At 34.5% G+C, this 22,462-nt stretch overlaps 1 protein-coding gene and 1 long non-coding RNA gene across 4 annotated transcripts in view; one reads left to right on the forward strand and one right to left on the reverse strand.

The window, feature by feature from the left end:
- Positions 1–881: 881 nt before the first annotated feature.
- On the forward strand, positions 882–5,061 carry LOC135773784 (uncharacterized). Of its 3 annotated transcripts, XR_010543580.2 has the most exons (7): positions 882–1,097; positions 1,221–1,271; positions 1,991–2,063; positions 2,193–2,258; positions 2,361–2,464; positions 2,749–2,911; positions 3,731–5,061. It is a non-coding gene; the product is annotated as an uncharacterized lncRNA (long non-coding RNA). The 3 variants fall into 3 exon arrangements; XR_010543578.2 differs by having other exon boundaries at positions 882–1,271; XR_010543577.2 differs by having other exon boundaries at positions 882–2,063.
- A 2,574-nt stretch (positions 5,062–7,635) lies between these two features.
- Positions 7,636–22,462, reverse strand: part of mapk8ip2 (mitogen-activated protein kinase 8 interacting protein 2) — a 40,479-nt gene continuing 25,652 nt past the window's right edge. Inside the window, exons 8-14 of the mRNA XM_065283589.1 lie at positions 19,812–19,887; positions 19,434–19,606; positions 11,134–11,243; positions 10,937–11,059; positions 10,745–10,815; positions 10,569–10,667; positions 7,636–8,808 (exon numbers count right to left, since the gene is read on the reverse strand). Of these exons, the coding sequence (XP_065139661.1) occupies positions 8,736–8,808; positions 10,569–10,667; positions 10,745–10,815; positions 10,937–11,059; positions 11,134–11,243; positions 19,434–19,606; positions 19,812–19,887 (725 nt within the window). The 3' untranslated portion in view covers positions 7,636–8,735. The remainder of the gene's footprint in view (positions 8,809–10,568; positions 10,668–10,744; positions 10,816–10,936; positions 11,060–11,133; positions 11,244–19,433; positions 19,607–19,811; positions 19,888–22,462) is intronic.

The following is a 22,462-nucleotide window of genomic DNA, read 5'->3' on the forward strand; positions in this document are numbered from 1 at the left end:
TGGAGTTTCCAGTCGTGTGACATTTGCAGGGAGTGTCGTGCTTAAGTATCTGTATGTGCAAAAACACACACAAATTTGCTGACATCATGATAACTGGATGCTGCTTGCTTTATTAAGCACGCCACATAATGAGGTCAGGTGATGGGAATGTTGCATACTACATTACTATTCGCAATGTTTATTATTGCATACTGCAAGACTGTTTAAAACTGCTTGTGGATGGCCACCATTCTGCAGTTTTGTTCTAATCCTCACTTTTACACAAATGCCTATAATAATCAAGTAGGCTAATATTAAAGATAAGCTTATTCAGATGGGTTTGATCAAGATTGAAACCAAACTCTGAAGATTGGTGACTCTATTGGAAAAGCGATTCATATACTATGCAGTAAAGTGTATGCTTTTATTTTATTCCAAATTTAGTCTTAAAGGGATAGTTCACCCAAAAATGAAAATTCTGTTATCATTTTCTTTGTTAAATTTTTGTTTTCAGTAAAAATATCTAAATTAAATATCTTTCTTAAATTAAGGTTTATTTTCTTGATATGCAAAATGACCTAGGAAAATAAGTCTAGTTTTTAGACAAAAAAAAATAAAATTTAAGCGCATTTGTGCTTAAAACAAGCAAAACAAATCTGGCAATGGAATAAGAAATATTTTCTTGAAATAAGTTTACTTTTTCATAAACACTTAATTCAAGAAACATTTCTTATTTCATTGCCAATTTTTTTTACTTGTTTTAAGCACAAAATCGCTTACATTTGTATATTTTTTTGTCTGAAAACTAGACTTATTTTCCTAGGTCATTTTGCTCATCAAGAAAATACATCTTGATTTAAGAATTTTTAGATATTTTTACTGAAAACAAGACAAAAATACTAAGTACACTGTAAAAAATTTCTGTAAATTTACATGAAAATTCAACAGCAAAATGCTGTTTTTGTGTAATAACAGTAAGTTGCTGTTTTTTACAGTGCATTGTGGGTAGACTTGCTCACTTCAGGTTGGTTGTCGAGCAACAACAGAATGTCACTGTTATTTAACAGTATTATAGCATATTTTTCGTTGTGCACGCCATTTTGGATTGTCTGCATGAGGTAGGTCTGCAACTTTATCGATGCTTATGCTATTTTAAAATTACATATTACTTTTGAATATTGCATTTTATCCAGTGAAGCTTTAAAAAAACAAAATCAGATTCCATTTCCTATTTTAATCAGGCAAAGCGGGTATTCTACCATCACATCAGTTACACTCACATCAGATCACAGGTAAGAATTCACCAAAGTTTTATCCAACATGTTAATTTTACTAAAATCTGTGTAAAAGATGAATGAGGAATGATCAAAATCAATGATTGGTTTTGTGTCTTTACATTTTTTATGTGTACATTCTGTCTATGCAAGTAAAAGATAAGCTTGTGTTATCTGCAAATTCGCTTGTTATTTGTATTATCTTAAAATCCTTTTAAAATCCATTGTTAAGTATACCTACAAATAACACTAAAAAGATCTGTTGTAAATTCATTACATGCTGGTTAGCTGGTTTTAAACATCCTGTTGTATGTGGCACGCTTTTATCGGTGGTAAGACACATTAAGTTTATAAAATGGACATGTATCCCGGCTTCATGTAAGTTATGGTAAGTGGGGTATATGAATTTGTTATTATAGTCTGATTACACAAAAAATTAAACAAAGGCACCCTAATACATAAGACTCAAGCAGTCCAAATGGTTCTTGGTGAAAAACCAAATGTAACTCATTTCATTCACTGTGCATCTAGAAGTCTCTGTTGCAAACATGATTTCAAACTTGATAGGTCATCATGCATCAAGTACAAGAAAGTGCAGTCAAACTTGAATTCATGATTATGGTTAGAAACTGATGTACATTTAAAATGTGTTACAGTTTTGTCTGTTGCAAAACCAATTGAATCGCATCAAAAGATTACTACTTGACTCATCTGAAATACTTTTATCCTCCATGTAGGGTTATTTTGGTGCTATTTTGGTCCCTATTCCCTGCATTGTATAGACAAACAAATATTACATATATTATTAAGGTGAGTAAAAGATGAGAGAGTATCATTTTGTATAACCATTCATGTTGTGAGTAAAATCTGTATAATGCCTCTGTAAAATATGAAGTCTTTTTGCAGATGTTAATTATCATAAATTGTCATCTTTGCTAGATGTGTGCCACTCCTGCTGACTTTGAGAAGACAAGTAACTTGTGACACCTCGTTTGATCCTGTTTGGTAAATATATGAAATTTGACATTTTTCACTAAACAAGGCCACTCCAGGCTGACACAACCTTTTACTATCTTTCTTTCTTTCTTATTCTTTATGCCATTCCAGCATCTTTGGCTATATTCATGGCGAGAACTGGTTAATCCATATACAAGTTTTTATTCACACAAGTCAATCCAGACACTGGTTGGGGTAGAGACAATTTGGCATCTGTGAGTACCCAGAGTAAACCCACGCTGACACAGGGAGAACATGCAAACTTCACACAGAAAGGCCACCTGACCTAGCCGGGGCTCGAACCAGATATCTTCTTGCTGTGCCTTTTACTATCAGGAGAACATCAAGCTTTATGTGCCTCATGGGGGCCAACGTATTTTAAACATGTTTAATGTGTGACAAACTGCCAGTGCTTGCATATTCTTCTCACTGCCTTTTCTACACTTAGCTCTCCAGATATTAAGGATTATACATTAATCTATACATTCATTTGGTCCAGGTGATACTCGGGACAATGGATTAAACAATGGATGATCAGCCTGAAAGCCAAAAGAATCTGCAAGGGTGTTCAGCCAACGTGTCTCACTGGACTTACTGCATTGTGTATTACATCTCAACTTGCAAAAAGTGAAAGCAGCATCCACACTGGAAGTCCTTCAAAGGTAACAAGTTATTTTTCATTTTTTGTTTCATTAATATGGTAATATTAGTACGTTGACCTAAAAGGAATGGTTCCACATAAAATAATGTTTGCATTAACTTAACTTAATTTTAACTTGTGACTGTCTTTAAAGGTTGAATTTGTAATTTTTGAGGAGGCAATTTTGGTAAGGCTTCACAATAAGGTCTCATTTGTTAAACGGGATAGTTCACCCCCCAAAAAAATTCTTTCCCATACCCTCATGTGGTTATAAACATGTGAGTTTATTTATTTTGTTGAACACAAACTGAGATATTTTAATAAATGATGGTAACCACACTGTTAACAGTACCCAAGTCAACGGGCACTGCCAATTTTGTGCTTACCATCATTTTTCAAAATATTGTCTTTTTTGTATTTAACAGAATAAAGAAACTCATGCAGGTTTAGAACCACGTGAGAGTAAATGAACTATGAACTATGGGTGAACTAGCACTTTAACATTAGTCAATGTATTAGCTAACATGAACTAACAATAAGCAGTACACAGAAGTATGTAGTATTTTTTTGTTAATAATAGTTAATAAAAAGTAATTTGTTGTGTTCGTTAGTTCACAGTTCATTAATGTGAACAAATCCAACTTTTAATAATGTCTTATTAAGTGTTAAATTAACTAAAAAGCGCTGTGTAAGTATTGTTTATTGTAAATTCATGTTCACTAAAATATTTAACTTATGTTATTTAATGACACATTTTTGTAAAGTTTTACTGAAAGTTTGATAATCTAAGTCAGAGTTTTAAATCATTGTTCACTGAAAATATTCCCTTTTTATTTTCCAGATGCTTCATTAAAATCAAACCAGAAAAGGGAACCAAGGCTGCAAAGGGAAAAGTGACCTCTAAAACAAGAAAAATGCAAAAGAAGACCATCAACAGTCAGTCTGAAACTATCAAATCTTTTAAAAAGACTTATGGACTTTGAGTGGTACTTCATTTAAAATGTAGCTGACACTTCCCACCAATTTTTTTTAAATATGGTGGGCTGCAGCCTGCAGTGATGGCAGGTGACTTCTCTGAGGGGGCACGAATGCAAAGCTAGCCAAAACATTGTCATGTGTGTGGCTCCTCATTTCGAAATTTGTGTTCGGCGCGTCATGTGAACCTGTGCATCGCGTGTCATTTCAAAATACGTGCCTGCTCCAGACACTTTGAAGGGGATTATGATAAAATGCTCGCTTTTGCCAGATAATCTCATGTGTAAACAGAGTTTAGTGTTAAATGAGTGTCTTGCGAGTATCATGTGAATGTCTCTTTTATTCTTTATCATATTCAAAGCGTTTGTGGCAGGCATGTATTTTGACATGATGTGCGATGCATATAGGTTCACATTACACCCCGAACACATATTTTGAATTCAAAAATGTTTTTTTATACTGGTTTGTATATTATAGACCATGTTTTCATATTTAAAATTGGGCTGGTGTCTGTTAAAGAATTAGTGAATTAAGTTTTTATTGAATTCTTTTAAAAATGTGGTGTTTTTACAGTTGTGAAACTTTTGTGCTTTTTTGAAATCTAAATTTTAAACTACATTTGTATTTTAAGTAAAGATAAGGCATCTCAATATTGTTCTTTGTTTGTTAGATTTTTTGTCGTTTTTGTATTTTAGTATGTTATTGGTGCCTTTTTGTTGCACCACAGTTTATGCACTGAATATTAAAATATATCTGCTTGTATTTCTGCCTGTTTTATGGCATAACAAACATAGCATAACAGTCAATCTGGAGTTGAATAGAATAAAGAATAAAAAATGCATAACCTGGCCTTTTTTGTTTTATGTTATCCACTTTGAAAAATTTAAAATCCAGGGTATAATAGCATTTAAATAAAAAAATAATGAAGTTGTGACTGTAAATTAACAGGTATATGATGCTAAATAACAGTTTTATGCTGTAGATAACAAAAACAGTATCATGCTATTAAATAACAGCTGTATTCCATAGATATCACAAACAGTACCATGCTGTTAAAATAACAGTTGACTGCTGTAGGTAACAAAACAGTATCATGCTGTTTTTCCTAATAACAGTATCCCGCTGTAAATTAACAGTGCAATGCTGGCAACCACAGCTTCCAGCATAATACCGTTTTTTTACAGGGAAATTTTTTACAGTGTAGGAAAATCAAATTTTTTTACAGTCGACGGTACCCATTAAATTCCATCGTATTTGTTTTCCTACTATGGAAGTCAATGGTTACAATCAGCTGTGTGCTTATCATCATTCATCAAAATATCTTCTTTCGTGTTCATCAGGAAAAAAACTCATACATAGGTTTAGAAAAACATGAGGAGAAGAAAATGATGACAGAATTTAAATTTTGGGTGAACGGTTCCTTAAAGGAACACACCAACATTTTGGGATTTTAGCTTATTCACCGTATCCCCCAGAGTTAGATAAGTCCATACATACCTTTTTCATCTCCGTGCATCCTGTAACTCTGTCTGACGCAGCCCCTGCTAGCTTAGCTTAGCACAAAGACTGTAAGTAAATGGCTCCAGCTAGCATACCGCTCCCAATAAGTGACAAAATAACACAAACATTTTCCTATTTATCAGAGGTGTAAAGAGTAGCTGAAAGCCATACTTGAGTAAAAGTACAAATTCCTTACTGTAAAAATTACTCCACTACAAGTTACAAGTCACCGATTTAAATATGACTTGAGCTCAAAAGTATTAAAGTAACCCAATTTTAAAGTACTCAAGTATTTTTACTCGTATTGAATGTTGGCTCAAAGATGCACTAGTCCTCAACACAAAGAGACATTGTAGGTCTGGGCAGTGAAAACTAAGAAAGTTTATTTATGAGGTTTTATTTCCTAATATAGAAAAGAAATCAAACACCTCAAAATTTTGACCTGGCAGAACAAACACAGATTAAACATAGTCATAGTCTTTTGACTAAAATGTAATTTAGTTTTAGTCATATTTTTGTCATCTGAATTGATTTAGCTTTAGTCTAATTTTATTCAACTAAATGCCATGAGATTTTGGTCTAGAAATCTACATAAAATTTAAATGTGCCATGCTGAAAAATATATAGCCTAACTTTGTGATATAAATATATGGTAACACTTTACAATAAGGTTCATTAGTTAACATTAGTTAGCTACATTAGTTAACATGAACCCATAATGAACTGCACTTATACAGCATTTATTCATCTTTGTTAATGTTAATTTCAACAATTACTAATACTTTATTTAAATCTTGTTAACATTAGTTAATGCACTCTGAACTAACATGAACAAACAATTAAAGCTTACATTTTTATTAACTAACATTAACAAAGATGAATAAATAATGTAACAAATGTATTGCTCATGGTTTGTTCAAGTTGGTTAATACATTAACTACTGTTAACTAATGAACCTTATTGTAAAGTGTTACCAAATATTCTTATATAGGCCTATCCTAAAAAAGATATAATTTTAATATTTTAAAAAAATCCAGTAAACTAAAATTACACCAACAGAGAGGCTATATGATAATGCATATTAAAAACGTGAAGTTGTTCATTTGAAAGATTAATTGTAAACACATGTAGTACGTAACACCACTCTCTCACATTAAAAGTGCACTATTTCTTCCGTCATGCATCCCTGTTTACAGTAAATACATTACAGCATACTTGATTAAATGTGAAGACAGTGAAATTGTACACTTATTATCAATCTTATAATGTACTTAAGTTACTTGGGCAATCAGTACAGGACCTCGCTGGTTTATTTTGGCCTATATAGTAAGTTATATCAAGTTATGTAACTCAGGTTAGCTGATAAAGTAGCATCAAGAGTATACAAACATTTGTGCTTGCCTTTGAGTTGCGGGATGACCCTCCTGCAATCGCGCATCACTTTGTTTTGATTGTAGCATCACATGTTTAACAAAGGGTCCCTTGACTGAAGCAAATGTGATATGCATCCATATGTTTGCTCTTTATCTCTTCTTTCAGTCCAGACGCGAACTTTTCTCTACAGTTTATGACATACGCAGCACGCAGATGTCCCGCTACGGTGGCTCAACGCAAGCCATTCAGCGTTTGACATCAAAGTACCGCGAGACCAGACTTCTCCATATGCATTTGATTCGCTCTCGCAGTACTTTGATTTCATACGATTGCTCTGCGCAGCGCCAATTAAAGTCCCTCAGTTGTGTGTGTGCGTGTAACACCTCGCGACCACAGATTCTATCCATCATCACTCTCTGACACTTTCGTCTCGTTTTTATTTGACGAATAAACAATGTAGCGAGTAACGTTAAGTGTTATTTCAAATGTAGCGGAGTAAAGAGTACAAATACCCAATCGAAAATGTAATTGAGTAGAGAGTAAAAGTTGCCTATATTTTTGATACTCAGTACAAGTACAAAGTAGCCCAAAAAATACTTAAGTACAGTAACGAAGTACATTTACTCGAGTACTTTACACCTCTGCTATTTATATGTTGTGATTTGTATAGTCACACTGTGTACAAATAATATTTTCTCAGAAGATGAAGCACTGCTACTTGGGCGGAGAATGTTGGCGTTATTTTGTCACTTATTGTGAGGATTATGCTAGCTGGAGCCATTTACTTCCAGTCTTTGTGCTAAGCCAAGCTAGCGGGGGTGCGTCAGACAGAGTTACAGGACGCACAGAGATGAAAAAGTTATGTATGGACTTATCTAACTCTGGGGGATACGGTGAATAAGCTAAAATTCCAATGTCGGCATGTTCCAGATTCAATGAATTATGCTAAGCTATGCTAAAAGTGGTACCGCCAGACCCGGAGATCAGCTGAATGGATTCCAAAACGGTAAAAATCAAATGTTTAACTCTAGGGGAGCTGGAAAATAAGCATATTTTCAAAAAAGTGGAGTGTCCCTTTAAAAGGTTTCTGGGGGGATATGCTCAGTTATAACATAAAAGCAATTGCATGAATCCTAATGGTCTTCAAACAAGGCTTTTTCTTTATGTAAACTAGATTTGGTTGTCTAAATATATACCAGACCGAATTGGTTTCATTCACCCGTATCAATGTAGATCCAGTCCATCACCTGCAATCTGTCCCACTATCTCATCCACAGACCGGTGACGTGGAATACTCACATATCCTAATCCGTAAAGAAGATCATCTGTATTCACCTACAATCCACTCTAATTATACATTATTTACACTGCGGTAAAATCAGAAACGTACAGTAAACATTCAACTACACTGGAACAGACAATCTGTAGACCCATCACCGATTCCAGGTCACGTCCTACTGCCTAATCCTTTAAGTACAAACCTAATACAGTACTGTATCAGATTCAGAATCGAACAAATACATATTTACAAACGATCCTCGTCTTCAGATTCAAACCCTTCATCATTATTCGTCTGTATAGACTTTATTGTATTCTTCAGTGTGTGCATGTGTGTGTTTATGAGCATAACCCTCAAAGCCATGCATTCAAACTTGTGAAGTCATATTACTATATAAAAAATGAAATGTAACCAATGTATACACCCCGAACCATGTCCCTGTAATTATATAGTAGAAAAGTTAAATAAACAAGCAATCCGTCTCGATGAGGAGAATAAATTAAATCGATAAACGATGAAATAAATAGACAGACCACTAAGAGCCTATGTAGAGTATTCAGCTCAGTTCATGTTGAGATTAAGACAGAAACCGAGAAGGAGAATAAAGACACGAGGCCTATGTTACATTTGAAAAGGCTGGCAGGCGCCCCGTAGTGGCCGAGCCCGGGAACAGACGTCTGTCGTGAAGGACAGCAGTTGCCATGGTTACCCGTTTCTTCTACTCAAGGTAGATATCCTCGGTGGGACAGGCATATTCGAGGTGCTCCTGATAGTACTCCTGGAATGCCCGCCTAAAACATAAAAAAAGGGATTAAACACTGCAATATAAAAGGAATTGAGAATGAATTGGGTAATTGTTGTCTCTGTAACGGTTGGAATGCGGGCTGGGAAGAAAATAGGTTTGGTGATGAATATGTTGTTATTGTCAACCAAATATTGTTTTCTGATTTTAATTAAATTCAATTCCAATTTATTTCTATAGCATTTTACAGAATTTTGCAACGTAGTAAAGCAGCTTTACAGTTAACATATTAGTACAGACAGTAAAGACATAAAAAGTGGCTTACAAAATATATAAAATATATGGTGGTATTGCAGAATTCATACATTAGCATAACAAAAAAGTGATTAATAGTCTTTGCAATTGGAAGGTTATATTCTTAGCACTTTTTTAACAATTAAGTACACTGCAAAAAAAAAAAAACTTCAAGAAAAAATCACATTTAAGTGATTTTGTGCAACAAAACAAGCAAAAAAAAACTGCCAATGGGGTAAGCAAAAAAATTTTGAACATTTTTCTTGAACACTAAATTCAAGTTTAGTTTCGCATGCTCGCGTGAAACTATCGCGTGCTCGCGTAAAACTATTGCGCGTGCACGTGAAAGCAAAACGACCCCCCCCCCCCCCTAAAAAAATTGCCTAGTCTAGTTTTTAGACCAAAAATATCAACGTGAAAGCAAAACGACCCCCCCCCAAAAAAAATCTAGTTTTTAGACCAAAAATATCAAATTTAAGTGATTTTGTACGGAGCCCCTAAGGGGACATGGAGCAAAAATTAAATAAAGTTTAGTTTCATGTTCTCATGTGAAACTTTCATGTGCTCACGCAAAACCTTCATGTGCAGAATTTTTTTAAAGTTTAGTTTCGCATGCTCGCGTTAAACTAACGTGTGCTCGCGTGAAACTATCGCGTGCTCGCGTAAAACTATCGCGCGTGCACGTGAAAGCAAAAGTTTCACGTGCGCGCGATAGTTTCACCCGAGCAAGCGAAACTAAAATTTAAAAAAAATTCTGAACATGAAGGTTTTGCGTGAGCACATGAAAGTTTCACGTGAGAACATGAAACTAAACTTTATTTAATTTTTGCTCCATGTCCCCTGAGGGGCTCCGTACAAAATCACTTAAATTTGATATTTTTGGTCTAAAAACTAGATTTTTTTGGAGGGGGGTCGTTTTGCTCATCAATAAAAAGCATCTTAATTTAAGAACTTTTTTTACAATTTTTACTGAAAACAAGACAAACATACTAAGAATTTTTTCTTGAAAATATTTTTTTGCAGTGTGCACTAAAGGCATTAACAGGCCCTGTTTATGCTACTGTCTAACTACAGATGTAAAAAAACAACGATCGCAAAAAAATTTGTAAAAATAATTTCACACCCCACATTTAGGGGGGCCACAAGGGGTCCAAGCTTGTTGTCACAGGGGCACTGGCCCCCGCTGACCCCTCCCTAGAACCGCCACTGTTGCTGTGGCCTATAACTCATGGTTTTCTGTCTGAGAGATGTTTTAATTATTCAGACCGTTCTGTTCGTATAATAAAGCAGAGAGCGCTCAAACTCATTTACATCCTTTTCCTTGTCTTCTTTCATCTCATCTCATCTCTTCTCTGTGACGTCTAATATTAACATCACTGTAAACATCACAAACACAACATCCCCACGGGACATCTCTCTTGTCCATGCTTTACTCTATAGATGCTGTTCTCTGTTCTCATCGGTTTAATGTCGTGTGCAAGAGCATTTGATGTGTATTGAGGGCATTGAACTCACCCCACACACTCGGCTACATGTCTCATAGAGTCCTGAGAGACGAAGACGTGACATGCAAACCTGTTCAGCATTGGGTGCTTGGTGATGAAACCGAAATAACTACAGATAAACACAAAGGTAGACGTTAGCACGGCTTATCAGAAAAACCTGTAATGTTTATGTGTATTTGTGCTTACCAGTTGTTTTTCGGATGGCATCCACAGAAAGAGATGTTCTTCATTTGGAAGAAGTGACTACATCTGTCAAACTAGGATGAGATAGGAGCACATAAATGATAGTAAAACTTAAAGTCATAATCTAATAATAAGATTAGGAGCATTAAAGTTTGATTTCATATTGATTTTAATCTTTGGCATGACCTTACTCACCTCTCCTGAAAAGTCATACTCATCGTCCAAACTCATGACCAGTTTGACTCCTTGCAAGCTTATTTCCAGCTCACAGATAGATGGAGGGTGAAGATGCACCGTCCTCTTCCTCGCCATCGCGATCTTCAAACACAACATTTTTATTTCTGCTTTGCTTCGTATGTAAAAATGTAAATAACATTTCATGTCGACTGTACCTTTTGCATGGCAGCACAAAGGATGCCGTTGCCTTGGTGATAAGGAACTTCAACTGAACCCAGGAACTGCACTCGGAAACTTTCCATCCAAGCAGGATTCCTCTTCATTGCTATGAAAACACACAGAAACAGACACTACTGACTCACCACACCTCCTACAAAGAAATCTGTTGTGAAGGCCATAGAAGAAAAACAAGAAAACATGTGACGTATTGACCATTTCTATTACTTCTTATAGAAATCATATTACAGTCTATATTCTTAGAATTAAATCTTGTTCTTATGTAGAAGCTGTCAATAGTCAATGAAGATTTTAGCTTGATATTACTGCCCACACACTCGCAGAAAAAGGTAAGTTGTCTCTGTGACGGTATCTTTTAAAAAAGGTCCTAATATGTACCTCTATGGTACCAGTGTGTACCTATGAAGTACCAAACTGTACCTTTTAGGTACAAAAGTGTACTTTTTGAAAAGGTACTGCCCTAGTGCCAACTTTTGTAACTTTCTTTTTGAGAGTGCATAAGAAATAAATAAATCACACAAATATCTCCATTAGAGTTTCAGAAGAGATCTCAACAATGTCAAAATTGAACTTATTTGCCAAGTCTACAATCAAAGTCAATATTACTAAAGATTTTAATGTGAACCCAAAAATTTCTCAATAAATATGCCCTCCCAGAAAGATTGGTAATACAATTTGGATTATGGTATAAGAAAGAAACACCACAGACATAAAATTTACATTAAAGGGATACATTGTAAAAAAATATTTGCTGCCTTAAACTTTTTGTTTAATCAAATCATGATTTATCAGTCATTTTAATTTACGATTATTTATCTTGAATAGTGATGAGTTGGTGTAACTTTTAAAATATAGCTAAAATTAGTCAACTTCATCTTCAAGAAAAATAATAGTAAATTGAAATTACTTGTAATTCTGAGTTCATTGAAATTACTTGTAAATCTGAGTTCATTCAACAACAAAAATTAAGGCAGCAGATATTTTTAAAAATGAAAATATATTTAATTCGGTGATAATTTTCTTGTCCTCGTGTTGTTTGAAATCTATATGAATTTATTTTATCTGATGAACTAAAAAAAATATATATTTTGATAAATGATGGTAAGCACACAGATGATTGTAACCATTAACTTTCATAGTAGGAAAAAATAAACAAAGGTGACATAACCTGGAATCCCAAGGTCAACATATGCAGAGATAAAGGGCCCTAACTTTTTTTGCACCCATCGCATTTGACTTTGTCAGTGACGCATGTATCATTCGTATTTTGTACCGGCGCACAGCGGGTTTTTCCCTCCACAGACGCACGTCGGCAAACTAGGGAATGAACTTGCGCTACCTGGGCAGTCCAGCGCAAAAAAGGAGGTGTGTTCCAGCGCAAACCATCCCTGATGCTATTTTGCTTTTCAAAAAACAATTGCGCCACTGACCAGAAAAAACTAGTCTAAAGTCAGTGGCGCGTAGTTCATTATGCTATTTTAATGCTTGACCATAATGTATAGCGTGCACAACGCGCACACACTTTGCTTATCTAATCTACACAGATGCAACAGTTATTTTTGCAAATCATAAATTGTTACAATAAAAAATATTAACACATGAGATAAGGGGAATCATTGTGGTGATAGTTTTTATTTATTTTGTGTGGCTACATTAAAAAATTCTCATGCAAATAACAATTAAAATATTTTCATAAGTTTGTTGTGTGGCTGTATTATGTTTATTTTATGTAAATAATAATTAAAATGTTTTCATAAGAAACCTTAATGTATGTGAACTTGATTTGTAAGTGTACTTTGGGGTTGGACTGCTTGCTTTTCTTGGCTTTCAGCAGTGAATGTGGACGCAGCGATGTCCTCTGCTGGCGTCAGGTCCTGTGTAGAGGCAGATCCTCCTCCCATTACACGGCGTGCCCGATTTATGCTGGCAAGCTTGGGATACCCCCGTCTCCTGACATCATTGTTGCGCTTGTGGCGCAACGTCCTGGGTATGCCAGCTGATGAGACAATTGCGGCTATTTCCTCCCACGCCTGTTTAACCGACGCTGATTTGGGCGGATTTCTCCCATCCCCATACAAAACAACGTCTCTGTCTTTGACTGCTCTTACAAGAACGTGGGTCTCCTCGGCTGTGAACCGCTCCTGGTGTGCGCCTGGTAAATCCGTCATAATAATAGCAACCCGCCATGGAACTTGCACACTTGCATTTAAAGGGAATGTTGGATAGCGTTCTGATTGGTTTATTTGACGTTACGCCCAAACCACACCTATGAATAATGAACCTACTTCAGACCAACCCCTTATTGATTTGCGCCTGGCGCAAGAGTTATTTCTCCCGCCGGGAAAATAGCAACAGCGCCGAAGATCCGCCCACAAAGTCACTTGCGCTTTGCGCTTCGCACTTGCATTTCAGATCGTTAAAATAGGGCCCAAAATCTATAAATCCATAAATAAAAGAACTATAAATTAACTGGATAAAAGTGAGGGCCAGTTAAAAAAAAATGATCAAGTATCAAGTATCAAGTATCAAATTCTTTTATTCAGCCATGATATTGTTACAAACACAAAATAATCTCATACACAACTAAATAATATCTTCTAATGCTGAATAGGAGCATGAAGAAGACATCGTCTTATAAATTCATGCCCCTTTTCCCAAATATCTAGTCTTGCACAGAATATATAGCTCGTATTACTCCCATTCTCTATATCAAAGTGCAATTTTATTTCACATGTATATAATTAACAATTCCATATTTATTATACATTGATTTTTATATTTCACTTTCTTCATATTTTCGAAATACCTTTTTTATATATATTTTTTTAAATTGAACTATCGTATAGCATGATCTTTCCTCATTATCCAAAGAGTTCCATAAATTGATCCCAATTACCATAAACCCTTTTTGTTTTTTTGAGGTACGTGAATATGGTACACAAAAGTTGCCTTTTCTTCTATTTTTACTATCTATAATTAACTTAAATTTATTTTGAATATGTATTGGCACCATATTATTTTTCACTCTCCACATAATTTGCAATATTTTAAGTTTGACCAAATCATAAAATTTCAAAGTCTGCAATTTGATAAACAATTTATTAGTGTGGTCCCGAACACCTTTGTGCGTCACAATTCTTATTGCTTTCTTCTGGAGTAAGCACAACCTTTCTGTATAACTGGTGCATGCATTACCCCACACCTCAGTACAATAAGTTAAATATGGGACAATTAAAGTTAAATATAAAAGCTTTAATGAGGCTTCATCCAGTATATATTTAACTCTATAAAGAATACCAATGTTTTTACTTATTTTACTTTTGATATGATCTATATGAGACTTCCAACTTAGTTTACTGTCTAAAATAACCCCTAAGAATTTGATTTCTGAAACACGTTCAATGTTTACATCTTGAATAACTAAATTTGTACATTCTTGTTTTCCCTTATTTCCAAAAACCATATAATTTGTCTTATCCCAATTCAAAAACAATTTATTATAATCAAACCATTTCTTTAATTTTGACATTTCTCTTTCAATAGTAACCATTAATTTATTTAAATCTGCCCCTGTCTTAAACACTGTTGTGTCATCTGCAAACAATAAAAAATTAATGTCTTTGGAGGCCTCAAATATATCATTAATAAACAATATAAAAAGCTTAGGACCAATTACCGAACCCTGAGGAATTCCACATACCACCGTTTTATGATTTGAATTATAGTTTTTAAATTGTAGATACTGACTTCTATTACTTAAATAACTTTCAAGCCATTTATATACCCGACCCCTTAATCCATATTGTTGTAATTTTGACAACAATAAATTATGGTTGACAGTATCAAACGCTTTCTGTAAGTCCAGGAATATACTTACAAGATACTGCTTTTTATCCATTGCAGCTAGAATTTCATCTGTTAAATGAATTAATGCAACAGCGGTAGATCTATAGAACGAAATCCGTATTGATACTCAAACAGTAAATTATTTTTTTCCAAAAATAAATCCAATTTATAAATAAACCATTTTTCTAATATTTTTGAAAACTGTGAAAGTATTGAAACAGGTCGATAATTATTAAATTCGTGTTTGTCACCCTTCTTAAAAATAGGTATTATCTTCGCAGTCTTCATCTTTTGAGGAAAAACACCTGAACTAAAGGAAAGATTAAAAATATAAGTTAAAGGTTGGAGTATACAATCTATTGTTTTTTTTACAATGGTCATATCTATTCCATCCCCATCACAAGAGGTTTTAGTTTTACACTTCCTCACAATGTCTAAGATTTCAGTTTCAGTTATTTCGTCAAGAAACATTGACTGTAAGATTCTACTACCTCCTGTCACACTATTACCTACATGATTGGAATTTTCAATTCTTTTCGCAATATTTGGTCCGACATTGACAAAGAAGGAATTAAACTCATTTGCAATATCTATTCCATTTTTAATAACCTTACCCTTGTGCTCAAAATACTCCGGTAAATTATTGTTCTGAAAGTTTGGCTTCATAACCTTATTTAAAATTTTCCAAGTTTCTTTAATATTAGTCTTGTGTTCATACAATTTATTTTTATAATAATCTTTTTTTGCCTGTCGCATTATAGTTGTTAACTTATTCTTGTATCTTTTATATTTAAATTCATGATCACGAGACTTATATTTAATAAAGTCTCGGTATAGTTTGTTTTTCTTTTTACAGGCCTTCTGTAACCCGCTTGTTATCCATGGTTTTTTTTCAAACTTATTTACTTTACCCATTTTTAAGGGACAATTTTTATTATAAAGGGTTACAAATATATTCAAAAATGCCTCATAAGCCTTATTAACATCCTCAACCAAAACTTTACTCCAATCATAATTAATCAAATCCTTCCTAAATGAGTCTATTTCCTTCTCCGTCCGACTACGAATATATTTAACTTTATCAACCTCTCTTGTCTTCTTACCAAGTTTTAGGTCACAGACCATAAAAACTGGTAAGTGGTCACTAATATCACATAAAAGCAGACCACTATAAAAGGTAATATCAATATTATTAAAAAAAATATTATCAATCAATGTTGAAGTTATCCTTGTCACTCTACTGGGTTGTATTATCACTGGAAACATACCTTTACTATACATTTCGTTTAAAAAATCATTAGTTGCTGGTTGGCCTTTTGTCTTCATTAAATCCACATTAATATCACCACATAACCACATAGTCTTTTTTAACATTGAACAATCCACAAGTGCAGTGAGTTTATCCTTAAATACTTCTACATTTGAACCTTGTGCTCTATACACACAAGCGATAATTATTCTTTGCTTTGTTTCCAACTCTATCTCCACTGCTACACATTCTAGAAGTCCTTCTATAGCCACAGACATTCTTTCAATAATCGTACTTCTGTATGTTTCCTTAACAAACACTGCCACACCTCCTCCTCGTTTTCCCGGTCTGTCAACATGATACAGACTATATCCTTCGATTCCCAAATCATAACCTTTGTCGGCATTTAACCATGTTTCTGAAAAAGCAATAACATCAAACTGGCTTTTTAATGTATTTAAATAATCTATAATTTTGTCAAGATTTGTATAAAGGCTTCTGCAATTAAAATGGACAAGTGAAAAATTATTGTCTAATTTCACTTTTAAATTAAATTCATCTTCACTATAATATTTGCATGAAATTAAATTTTGGTTTCGTACATGCCTTCCTGAATCCAAATCTACATCTAAATCATATATTTTGTATTCCCCATTTTCTCTCATCTCTAATGGGTTAATTTTTTCAACCATTAATCATTAATGAAATATTCAAACATAAATACACAAGACGAAACTTAATTCTCAGCATTTCCATTTTTCTTGTCAAATCAGCGCCTTTAAAATAAAAACTTAAAGTCAATACCTTGTGCACGCAGTCCCTTCTTAATGTCATTGTCCATAATTGCCCATTATCCCAATCTTGAAATGCTCCGAAACCCCATGTCTTTAACATGTAGCTCCTGTTAAATGCGTATTGTCCAACAGTGATTTAACAGCATCTACTAAGTCGCACACCGCCGTTTTCCTTCTGCGAGGGCCAACCGTTTGCCAACCTGCCGCACACAGCGTTGTCTCCAGATCTCGTTCCTCCTCAGGTAGGTTCATGGTGATACCAAACTCAGATAGGCCTCGCATAGCTGCCGCTGGGTTTTCAAAAATTTTGACATTACCGTCTTCACAAAAGATTTTCAATTTAGCAGGGAATAATATGCGATATTTAATCTTCCTCTCGCGCAACAGCTTCCGCACATCTTTATATTTCCCCCTTTCCTTGTAGACAGCTGGAGTAAAATCTTCGTCAAAGTAAATCCTATTACCATTCACTTGTATGATTTTCTTCATCCACGCTGCCTTCAACACACTCTAGGTGCGTTCCATTCGACCGTAAGTGGACTGCGAAGTGGACTTCACAGGGTATTCCGCCATCTTAAGTGAGATTCCAATCCGAAGGGAGCGAACATGTTCAGTTCGAAGGGCACTGCGCACGGCATAGGGAATCAGGGAACATCGATACATCACTTCACAGGAAGTGGAGAGCGATAATCACCCAACTGTCATTGCGCGCATCACGTGATCACCCGTCGGAACGGTCAGACCGCTATGCAATTATATGACAAGCGTTTAAAAACACATATATACACATAGTTAACCAAAGTTTAAAGTTTACTTTCATATTTGCATGACAGTTACAGCAGGGCTTCAATTCTGTTAATAGTCAAGTAATAGCAGCAATAGTCAATTAAAGTGTATAATAAACATACGTTTTTCATTACGTAGTACTCAATGTTTTTTTTATTGTATAGTGTACATATTTGAAATGTGATACTAAATAAAAATTAAAATATGAATGTAGTCCTATATATATTTATGTTATATCAATCTGCGCGACCCCGTCGTTGACTTTCTTTGATGACGTTTGCAGGCCGTTCCAAATGAGCGGTTATTGTCCGTGAAGTCCACTTCAACTGATATACCGTGCTCAGGGAGTAGGGAGCAGTGAACACTCCGCAGGGACCCTGTCGAATGGAACGCACCTTCTGTTTTGTGGCATATCTTTGAAATACCACCACAATAGACCGGGGACGCTCGAGTTGCCCAGGCCGCTTTGGCACGTATATCCTGTGCGCACGTTCAATGCGAAGCTCTGTGGTAACACCAAGTTGTTCCTGAATCAAATTCGACACAAAGTCAATCATATTAATTCCCTCACTTTTCTCGGGCACTGAGTAAATCCTGATGTTATTCCTTCTTGAACGACTTTCCAAGTCTTCACATTTTTCTTTGAGTAAAACTTGTTGCTGTAACATGTGAATCATTACTCGCGTAATATTCCTCTCATTGTCCTCACTGTCAGACATCCTCTGTTCTGCAGTGTCCATTCTTTTTTTAATATCTCCAAGTTCATTTCGTAAGTCGCTCACTTCTTTCCTCAGTGCCACAAAATTTCCCGACGTCTCAATGCGAAATGCTTTAATTTCATTAAGTATTTCCGCCATGCCAAACATAGCTGCGTTACTTTCCTCATTCCCATTGTCTGTATCAATTTGTTTGGTTTTACCTTTTGGCTTTGTCATTCTCAATTTTCCAGCACAATTCCCTTTATTGGGATGTTCTTCTTGGTAAAACACTTAGATTCTTATCCAAAATACACTTATAATGACAATAATCACTTCGATTCAAACAGAGTAGTTTACCAGCCATATACTCCGGCGGCCATCTTGTTTTTAATAATGATATGCAAAATAACCAGAAGCACATATCCAAATTTAAAAATATTATGAAAGTATTGTGATAAATGATAAAAGATATTTTGATAAATTATAGTAAGTACACAGTTAATGGTAACCATTGAATTTAATCGTATTTATTTTTCCTACTATGGAAGTAAATGGTCAGTATCTGCTGTGTGTTTACCATCATTTATCAAAATATCTGATATAAATGATGACATAATTTGCATTTTTTGGGTGAACGATCCCTTTAATTTTATATGCATATTCTTATAATGCATTTGAACTAATATCTCATTTGTTCCTATGTTTATTTTTTATTTTATTTACGTTTACATTTTAGGAGAAACATCTGAGACTAAGTTAACACATAAATAAAACACAACTAAAAACTCCAACAAATCTCTTGAGCTATTAAATAGTACCCTCTTAACAATAACATTTCCTCTGGGTGAGTTAAGAATTACCACTTCACAAACATAAAAAAAAATTCTAAAAAGTAATTTTCTTACTTATTAGATCTTTCGGCTGACCAACGACCTCATGGGCATAATACGCTGGGAAAATCCCTCTAGCTCCAGTGCGCATGTTGTAACCACGATACCAGTAATCGTCCTCCTCTTCCTCAACGAAAAGTGGATCGTCAACATCCAGCTCCAGCTCATCTGCATGGCGTGGGATGAACCTGTGGTGTAGGCGTTTGCATTATTTGCATCAGACTTTCTAAACAGGCAATTGTAGATGCTTCAAAATAGACAAAACCAGAACTTGCTAAGAATAGGTTAAGTGTGAGCCAACCACATGTTTTGATGGTTTGTGATTATTTAAACATACTGTCAGTAATTTGAGCAAGGAGTTTTTAGGTTACTGGTGTCCACGGTATTACTCACCTGAATACCGCTCTGTGAGTCTGATCTCTTTCCTCTCCATTTATAGTACACGAGAAAAGCCCAAATGATTCTGTGCCTGAAACAAAGGTATGTACAGTATGTATTAGGTGGAGGTGAATTATGGTTGTCCATACTAAAGAAGTCACTTCAGCATTTAACCCATCCCAGTGAGAAGTGAACACACGCACACCCAGAGAAGTGGGAGAAATTGGGTTAAGGTGCCTTGCTCAAGGGCACCTCAGTCACAACCTGGAGACTCCAACTGGAGACCTTCGGGTTTTAAGGCAAACTTTCTAAACATTCAGCCACGACTGCCCCAAAACTGTACCAAAACTGTGTTGGCACTCTCAAGTATAATGTGTACTAACAGCTGAATGCTAAAACATGGCACGCCAAGCAAAAAAAGCATGCATATGCCCAGAAAAATGCTTAAATTGAGTGTTCGACCAAAAAATATCATAAAGTCAGCACATCATGGCTCTATAAAAAAAGTAATATTAGACTTTCACAAATGTGACATAACCCGGAATGCAAGGTCAACAGATGCACAGATAAAATCTATATTATAAATGAACCGTAAATGAACTGAATAAAAGTGAGGGCCAAAAAAGACGCACATTTCTAAATTTTCTGACTGCAGTTGCTGTTTGATAAAATCTCTGCCAACCAAACTTTTTTTAATATACAATTATTATGAAGAATATTGATATTTTGCACCATTAAGATAGATAGTGGATAGTGGAAGTGAACCAGTGTCTCATGACAAAAATTTAAACCAGGCCAAATCTGGTATGGTCATTGTTGGTTGCTGATTTGGCCATTGGATAGAACATTGAACTATGTGTGAATGTGAATCACAGAGTAAAATCAAACACTTTTAATGTCATCTCATTAGGATTATTAAACATCCTTTCTGTTCAGTGAGGCAGCCTCCTAAATTATGTAAAATGATCATCTAAATCTCTTAAGCTGTTCTAAAAAGCCATAGTTGGATGAAGTAAATTTAATTCTGTGCAAAAGCTTTAACATCTTATTTAGGTACCTTAATACACATTTTTCACATTTTTGTCCTTCTGGTGCATTTAAGAAAAAGTTTATTATTATTATTATCAAATTATCTGATCAGTCTTAAAACAATTTGCTTTTGAACAAAATTGTGCTTGTTTTAAAGACATTAAAGGGACACTCCACTTTTTTGAAAATAGGGTCATTTTCCAACTCCCGTAGAGTTAACCCAAACCAAAACCTGGTTGCCATAACATGGCTGAAGGAGGCGCAATGATATTATGCAGCAGCAGATCTTTCAATATCAAGGGACTGCGTAATATCATTGCGCCTTCTGCAACCATGTTACTACAGAAGAGTCAAGTTTTAAATAGGAAAAATATCGAAACTCTGGTTATTTTTTAGCGTGATGCTAATGGTCTAATCAGATACAATGGATTGTGCTAAGCTATGCTAAAAGTGGTACCGCCAGACCTGGAGATCAGCTGAATGGATTCCAAAATGGTAAAAATCAAATGTTTAACTCTAGGGGAGCTGGAAAATGGGCATATTTTCAAAAAAGTGGAGTGTCCCTTTAATCGATATAATAATTTTTTTCTTGTTTTCAGTAAAAATATCTAAGAATTCTTAAATTAAGATGCTTTTTCTTGATGAGCAAAACGACCCAAGAAACAAGTGTTTTTAGACCAAAAATATCACATTTAAGTGATTTTGTGGATAAAACAAGCAAAAAAAAAATCTGCCAATGGGGTAAGCTAACTTTTCTTGAATTTTTTTTTATTAAGTGTTTAAGAAAAATGTTTAAGATTTTTTTTTGCTTACCCCATTGGCAGATTTTTTTTTTTGCTTGTTTTATGCACAAAATCACTTAAATTTGATATTTTTGGTCTAAAAACTAGACTTATATTCTTGAGTCGTTTTGCTCATCAAGAAAAAAACATATTAACTTAAGATATTTTAGATATTTTTTACTGAAAACAAAAAAAAATTTTTGTGTAAATGCACTTATGTTATTTACACTGCAAAAAAATGATTTTCAAGAAAAACATTTCTTAGTATTTTTGTCTTGTTTTTAGTAAAACTTTCTAAAAATTCTTAAATTAAGACATTTAAGTGATTTTGTGCATAAAACAAGCAAAAAAATCTGCCAGTGGGGTAAGCAAATTATTCTTGAATTTTTCTTGAATTTAGTGTTTAAGAAAAATTTTCACGATTTTTTTGCTTACCCCATTGGCAGATTTTTTTTGCTTGTTTTATGCACAAAATCACTTAAATGTGATATTTTTGGTCTTAAAACTAGAGTTATTTTCTTGGGTCGTTTTGCTCATAAAAAAAGCATCTTAATGTAAGAATTTTTAGATATTTTTACTAAAAACAAAACAAAAATACTAAGATTTTTGCAGTAATGCTTTTGAAAATGAAACAAATAGTCTACAGAATGCAGAAAAAAATGCAAAGGAGAAATATCCAGATACAAAAATAAGAATGCAAAAAAGAACAGACACAAAGTAAAGGGTGATCAAAAAGGAAAATGACAGAGGAAAAGACAGGCAGAAGTGAGGGGGAAAAAGAAAAAAAAATCGAAAATTAACATGACAACCACCATGAGGACAGACAGACAAAATAAAAATATGCAATGTAAACAG

The sequence above is a fragment of the Paramisgurnus dabryanus genome, chromosome 9 (genome assembly GCF_030506205.2).
Source record: "Paramisgurnus dabryanus chromosome 9, PD_genome_1.1, whole genome shotgun sequence".
In the NCBI taxonomy this organism is placed as follows: Eukaryota; Metazoa; Chordata; class Actinopteri; order Cypriniformes; family Cobitidae; genus Paramisgurnus; species Paramisgurnus dabryanus.